The sequence below is a fragment of the Diorhabda carinulata genome, chromosome X, assembly GCF_026250575.1.
Source record: "Diorhabda carinulata isolate Delta chromosome X, icDioCari1.1, whole genome shotgun sequence".
NCBI classification, from domain to species: domain Eukaryota; kingdom Metazoa; phylum Arthropoda; class Insecta; order Coleoptera; family Chrysomelidae; genus Diorhabda; species Diorhabda carinulata.
Window position 1 is genome coordinate 29058867 of NC_079472.1, and position 7830 is coordinate 29066696.

The window sequence follows — 7830 nt, forward strand, 5'->3', positions numbered from 1 at the left end:
ACTCCTATGAAGTTGATTCTCATCGAACAGATATTTTACAAACAATTGTATGTGAGTTGTAAGCTTAGCCATAACAATTTTTTTCTTTACAGTTTGACCAACTCAATAGCTAACAAAGGATAGTATGATACTGTAAAAAACAACAAAAAATTATATTATGAAATCAAATTCCCTAGTAGTAAGTGTTTGAATAATGAAATGATATTACAAGTTTTATACATTTCACATATCAGTTACTCATTTTTATATATAAACATCTATTAGTATGGTATATAATTAGTATGGTATTTGCAATTTTTGTTTTTAAGATTTTGTATATCAGCTGAGTTTGACGTTGAATCATATGTCACTAACTTGTGAGGTTGAAAATACTCTACCCATATGGCTTTTCTTTGTGAATGAATGATTCCTGGTTTGCGCAACTCTAATGATAAGGATAGGAATCGAGACAAAAAAGAACATAGCTGATCGTGCGCGTAAAATTCTATCGGAGGCCCCTAAAAAGTATGAATCCCGAAAAAGATTTGCGGCATAAACGTATGAAACAAAGGGAAATAATAACGAACGTTTTTTGAACACCTCCATGGGCGTTGTTTTCGTGTAAAAAACCGTGTCTTTTTGAAAACAAGTATTTTACAATATGTCCGGGCAAAATAGGTTGCCGAAATCGTCTCCTAATTTAGTTAAACAGGGACCTTTGAAGGCCACAATACCAATTTCTTCAGTGATGAAATCTACTAGTAACTTTATGTCTGGGAGTAGTAGTAGTACAGTATCATCGACGTGCTACTGGAAAAATAGGGCTTCGCCTGACCAAAGTTCTGGACAGAGAAGTCCTGGTTCGGTTGGATATAAAGGTACTTCTTTACATAAAATAGTGATACATTTAATGATGTTTTTAAATAGTTTTAAAAACATTGTATTATTACATATTATACAATTGACATATATTTTTGGTTGCACTATATAAAAAATTAATTACCTATATATATACAGTGCTCATTGCTTTGTGAATACCAGTTGGTAGAAAGAAAATTAGGTAAATTATTTTAAATCTAATAAATATATGAAAAATTGATTACACAGGTAGGCATGTTGAATGTATTAGAATTAACAGGTATTATTAAACCATAAGCCAATATTTTCAAAAAACTTCTTTGGATGACATTTATAAAGTTTTTACTTTTTAAATTATTTGATTGGGTACTTTGAAATGAGTTAATAATAAGGATACTTGTTCTCCAGCTAATATTTCCTTATGTGTTAAAGTACTGTCATGTAAATAAAACCATTCAAAAGTATTTATTAACTAAAAATTTAAATAAATTTCTTGAAGTGAATTTTAAAAAACTATTGATTGTGTGGACTACAGCATACTACTATTGGTTTATTACTATTGTATTGATTTAAATCTTACTGCAACAACAGGAAAAAATTTTTCACTACTTTGTTCATTATTTATAAATAAAATTGTAATAAGGGTCATTGAATAAATTATTTTGGTTTCAGAAGATACTTTGATTACATAGGTCACTTTCGGCAATTAAATTATATACTATGATCAGTGAAGGCTTGGTTTGTCATTAATAGGCTTAGTATTAACATTGACTAAAAAGTACAATCTTGTAAACTAGTACTTCTTTTTCTCGATTGTCATATAATAGATTATACATAGTCAGTGGAATTTTTAGACTAATACATGATACATCTCACAATTAAAAACAAAGCAGTTGTTTTCAAATGTTTACATCTTGTTATTTTATATTATTCACATCTTTCATGTTTTTTTTTAAATGAATAATCTTTATTTTTTAGTTAACTAAAAGTTTTCTTTATTTTATTAGTGTTTTATGTGAATAAAAACTGTGCATATTATATCTAGAGCTCAAAACTTAAGCTTTATTATTAGAAACATTGATGGTTTCCTGTTGCCAAGTATTTTTAAAGCTTAAGTTGGGAAAATACCTACCAAGTATCAACAAATCATTTGAATGTGTACATCATCAAAAATAGTTCTAGTCATAGGTTGCAATAAATATGACTGAGATTTTTTTAATACGTTTGACCCCGAGTTTTGATGATAAGTATGTAATTCTTTATTCAAAAAAATTACAAAATTAATCATTGAAGAGAAATATGAAATTTGGTTTATTATATTGTTTGTTTTCATTTCATATAATCATATAGTATTAAAATTTTTATTGAATTTAGATGTTAAAATATATTTTAAGAAAATAACATGCATATTTATTACTGAGTAAAGTTTAAAATTTTTTATCACAATTTTCTAATATAATACAGTATATATTATACAATATATACAGTATATATACAATATACATTATCAATCATTTAACAGCTGACTGCTCTTGGAGTTAATTAGCTGAAAATAGATTCAAATACTTTATCTAGAAACATGCTAAACACCAACTCACAAAATAAGGGAACAGATAGATTAGGAGAGTCAACAGTATATTAAGTGGTTAAAGATTGTAGTGTATTTTTATACTGTTATCTACAATTAACTAAGTTTCTAGAAGTACTGGTTTCTACATTTGTGTACAGAATATATTTTTAATAAAGCAAAATATATATTTGATATTATTAAAGGGAAATCAAAATCAGAACCAGAAGAGCCAACAAGTTCAATACGAAGAACAGCATCTTTAGATACAATATATTTACAAGGGCAATGGCCAAGGGAAGGTTATTATTACAGCCAGATGGGTACTCTTCAAATTGACAAAGCTGTACAGGTAATAATCTTATTTATACACATCAGTTGGCGGTTGCTTTTATTGACTTGTATAATCAATAAATATTTTGTCGATTACTATTTAGATCCATATTATTTTTTCTATTAAACTCCCAGAATATTCACAATCTCTTCTCATTGTGTATAAATAGCACAGTTATCTCTCGCGGGTTTAAAAATTGTTTTATAAACTAGATGGTTTTCAATTGATAATTTATACATTTTAGTGATTAATTAATATAGTTTTTGTAGTTTGAGTTTGTAGTGGTGGATGTTTCTGTTATATTAACTAGAGTCCAAGGTTACTTGGACAAACTTTGACTGAATAGCTTTAGTTTCTCATTTCTTTGGTCACTTTATACTTTGATGAGACTATTTTGCCAGTTCATGGATACAAGTCGAGAATTGTGATAAGAAGCAGTTATGGCTGTACCATTAGTTAATATTGTAATTTTGGTTAGTTCTGTGATTTAAAGAGTAGAGGTGAATACATATAATATTGATACCAGCATCTTCCTTTCAATAATCAGTAGTTTACTTTGTGCTTTCGTTGCATTCTAATTGATATTGAGATTTGTGCTATATTTATCTGGGTATTGCTATTATTTTGAATATTACTTTGTGTTCTTTACAGACAGACGAATCGGATATGTTAGATTCGAGGATAGTAGCCTGTACATCTGAGACTGATGAAAAATCAGGACAAAAAAGGCCAAAAATATGGAATACCAAAGATTTAGGACAAGCTTCTCCTGGAGAAAATACCATAAATAGTAGCAGTCAAACTTTATCATGTAAGTATACAATTTTTGGACTGCAGTAATTATATTTTTTCTCTGGAATTTTTTATATAAATGTTGTTTGGAATTTGTGAAAAATTAACTATGGACTGATGTTTGTAGACTTCCTTACTCATTCAAAATATAAATTTGTTATTCAAAATTTTCAGCTTGTATTCTCTCTCCTACATTTCAACCAGTTAACTTACCATTACCAAAATCGTCCATCCGCAGTTCTGTGGAAGGTTTAAACCAAGAAATAGAGAGGCTAGTACTGAAAACAGATGGTGAAGCACACAGTAGTAGATCATATGATAGCGGTAGATTCTCAGAATCAATTCCTGAAGGACATAGGGCTCCAATAGCGGATATATTCAAATATGCGTCTAGATCAAGGTCAGTCGATACACAGACACCTCAAAAATTTGGAAATAGTTCAAATTCTTCAAGTAAGTATCAATAATGGAAACATACAGTTAAAATTATCTATTATTTAATTAATTACAATTGTTGTTTTAGGTGATAGCCAAGGTACAAGTCCCGATCAAGAAACAAATAAACTTGGTTCATCACCACAAATAAATAGGTTTCTGGCTAGAGAACCACCTGATGGTTGTGAAAAAGTACGATCGAAATCAATGAATAATACTAAAATTGATCCAATCGAGCACGTCCCTCAAAAGTCTACTTTCAAATTAAAACCCAGCTTAGGATCTGCTTTTCAGGTGATATTTTTGTTTCTCATCTACCTTAAAAAATGACTCCTCAAAGTGGTAACAAGGTAAACATTTATTGTTATTTAAAAACACTTGGTTGAGGGGACATTTACTGTGGCTACATTTAAATATGACAAGCAGTCTGTGAAATTTAGTGTGATTCTCTCATCAGCAAACAGGAGGATTAAAGAAACATTGTTATGAGGTTAGATATATTACAGGCCAAAACCAGACAAACTAGTTTTGCCTAGGCCAAAATAGTTCTTCTAATACGCAATAGAATTAATTAATATAGCATAGACCAAACTAATTTGTCCTAAGCTCGATAAGATAAGCCAGTTTAGCCCATGTCAAACTAATTGATCCTGATTTAAATACACATACTCAAGAATAAACTAGTAAGGCCTAGTCTAAACATTATAATATATATAAAAAATTAAAATAAATAGATAAACTGAAGAAAATACTCTAATTGGAGAAATGATTATTTTTATTAAAACAATGATGATTCGTCGTTATAAGCTACGGAAAATTGGTAATACAATCAATCGTACTATAACAAATAATAAGTGTTTTTTTTAAATAAAAGCAATAATCATAGCTTCATTTTTAAAATTGTTATTTATTTTTACATGGTGTACTTTGGTGGTACATAATTACCTAACCTAACCTAATCTCATTGATAACACAATTTAATGAGAAGACCTTTTACTTTATAAAATTTCTCTTAGAAACTTTTCCCTCCATTGTTTTTGATCTGCTTGTCGACTTAGTGTAGGTTCATCCACATTGAAAAAGAATAATACTTTATAATGTAATATAATATGTAAACTGTTAATCTTAAACTGCAGTCATTAATTAAATACGTTGCACACGGCTATCAACTAGATGCAACATCCGTTTAAAACGACAAATCTAACTCTCGCATGTACAAGTCCTGACATGTTTGCTCAATTAATTTCGACTCTACTAAATTGGCCATACTAGTTTATTCTAGACTATGCATATTTATATCAGGATCAACTAGTTTGGCAGAGGCTAAACTGGTTTATCCTATTGGGCTTAGGACAAATTAGTTGGGACTAGGCTATACTAGTTAAATGAAGTTAACAGAAGAACGTAAAAAAATTTACGTAGAAAGTTTCTGTAAGATCCTTGCTCTTTGTTAATAAATGATTTAAGCCTGGCATATTACAAATTAATATCAGATCATTGATTTTGTAAGAAAGGATGCCTAGAATCGGTGAAGCTTAGTAGAGAAAGTTGGAGACCAAAGGTACCAATAAAGATAAGGGAATGGTGGCTGGATTTAAGGTATGGGATGTCACTATGCAAGATGTATTGGATGGTGTGGCTACTTCACAACGATATAGATGTGATTTGAGTTGTGTATGATAAATTTTCTCTAAGTTATGTTGAAGATAAGGACAATGGTCGTGACCATTCATTGAGAGGCAATAGTAAAAACAGTGCTGGAAAGAGTATGGAATGGCAACTAGAAACCACCGTTTTAGGAAGATTAGCTATCATGATGATGGAAAGAATAATTGGTTCTATTTTAAGCAAGCCTGATGAATATGCGATTGGAAAGGTCTTCTACTGGACATCTCAAAAGGTCCTGGTTTTAATTTTTTCATTTATGGCAGTTATTACGGTTTATTCAGATGTAAAAAATAAATAGTATGTGTATGTATATAGTGCTAATTACCAAAAATAGTTCCACAGATCCAAAACTTAATTATTTACCTTTTACAGATTTTACATCCCACTAAGAGCGAAAATGCTGAACAAGATTTACCAACAGTGCCCTCTCAAGAGTCTCAAAGCGACGAATAGATTTTCTAAAAATATGTTTTGACAATTCATTTTTAACGCAAATGAAGTGAAAATACTTTGAAAATATTCTGTCCATGGTACACAGAGAAATATTTCATTTTCTAAGTATTTTCTTTTATGTTTAAAGATGGTATTTCTGAAATGTGTAGATAATATTTATCTGTTGATATTTCCAGGTTGTTTTACAAAAATTTTCAGTTTTAATCTGCTCTTAATTTTCATGAAAAATATGGTTAGAGTACAAAAGGTAACTCAAAAGTAAGACAATCTGGATCCAAGAGAAATGGCAACGTTTATTTTTCTTATTTGGGTAATAATTATCCACTGCCCTTTAATTGCAAACTTTTGACAACTCTCATAAAATTTCGACACAAGATGCTAAAGTAAATGTACAGTTCTTTTTTGCCACTGCATCTTCCACTGATCTGAGTATACAAAAATCTGGTTTGATAGAAAAATTGTGCTTCACCTCCACCTTTTCAAAGTTTATTTGTTTTTTCACTTTAGTATGTGCCAGAAACAATTTTATTCAGATTTTTTAAGCAATGCAAACCATATATTAGGTTAATATTATATTTTTGTGTACACTAAATTTCCAGATGGAAAAAGGCATCAATATTATGTGCTGGTATATTTAATGATTCTGATTTATTTAAAGTACTATTTGCTGTAAGAACCTGCATAATTTATTCTAAGTACACATTCATTTTAATTATTTCTTAAATCATTTTGTCGGCATACTTAACCTTTTTAGAATAAAGGAAAAAGTTACAGGGTGGTTGTGGAAAATATACTACCCTTTATATAACATTGCCAAGTCTTTATTAGTAATACAAAATATGATTACAGCTCAGTAATATATGAAAGCGTTTTTGAAAAAAAAAACTATTTATGTAGTTGACGACATTCCATATAAATTTTTTCAATTGAATTTTAGAGGATTGTTTATAAGAAAAAAAATTAAAATAATGTTAAATTGAGGAATGAACTGTAATGAAAGCTGTGATTTTTTAGTATGAAGATATGAGAGATTTTTCTAATTTTTCATGGATATTTTTTATTAAGGCGTACCTACAATTACAAGTAATTCAGATGTTTATCGTTATTTTGTGAATATATCTTTTGAATTTTACATTCTATAGAATGAATATATATGTTTTTTTTTTCTACTGTATTACTTCAATTTTATTTTGTATATGTTTAAACATATCTAATAAACAGACTGATGAAATATGTTTTATTTCAAGTTAATCTCACCACAAGAAAAACATGACGATTTATGAGAGGTTCACAACTGCACACAATAACTACCAGTATAACGAACTTGTTTCATTCTCTGCTGTATTCTATCAAAACAAGGCAACAATTACATTGTTGTTGCCTGAGTCCTTATATTCGATTTAATCAAAAATATTTGAATTTGAACCGTGAAAATATAGTTTCAAACTCACAGCTCTTCTATTTCCCATATTACCAGGTGAAATATACTTCCCAGAAACCAATAAAGCTTAAATTTGTATTTTTTAAAGTAATCTTTCTCTGTGAATATTTTTGTCATTGCACATACTGTAGTTGGAAATAATCATATAGTTTCTTAAAATAATAGAAGAAACTATATTTTGAGGTAAATGTATTGTTACCACAAACAATCTATTGTTTGTCCGTTAGCTCAAATATATATTGAAATATTCTTATTGGTTCAAACGGTGTATCTTATGCAATTTATTTATAAACTAATAATTAT

General features: G+C 29.1%; 1 protein-coding gene across 2 annotated transcripts; it reads left to right on the forward strand.

Moving 5' to 3' along the window:
- The first annotated feature begins 84 nt into the window (after nucleotides 1-84).
- Nucleotides 85-7317, forward strand: LOC130900837 (protein FAM117B-like). Of its 2 annotated transcripts, XM_057811736.1 has the most exons (7): nucleotides 96-178; nucleotides 309-857; nucleotides 2611-2756; nucleotides 3390-3549; nucleotides 3705-3983; nucleotides 4054-4259; nucleotides 6006-7317. In XM_057811736.1, the coding sequence occupies exons 2-7, from the start codon at nucleotides 641-643 to the stop codon at nucleotides 6084-6086; spliced, it is 1089 nt and encodes a 362-aa protein (XP_057667719.1). In that variant the 5' UTR covers nucleotides 96-178; nucleotides 309-640; the 3' UTR covers nucleotides 6087-7317. The 2 variants fall into 2 exon arrangements, with proteins under 2 accessions (XP_057667717.1, XP_057667719.1); XM_057811734.1 differs by having other exon boundaries at nucleotides 85-857.
- The last annotated feature ends 513 nt before the right edge of the window (nucleotides 7318-7830 follow it).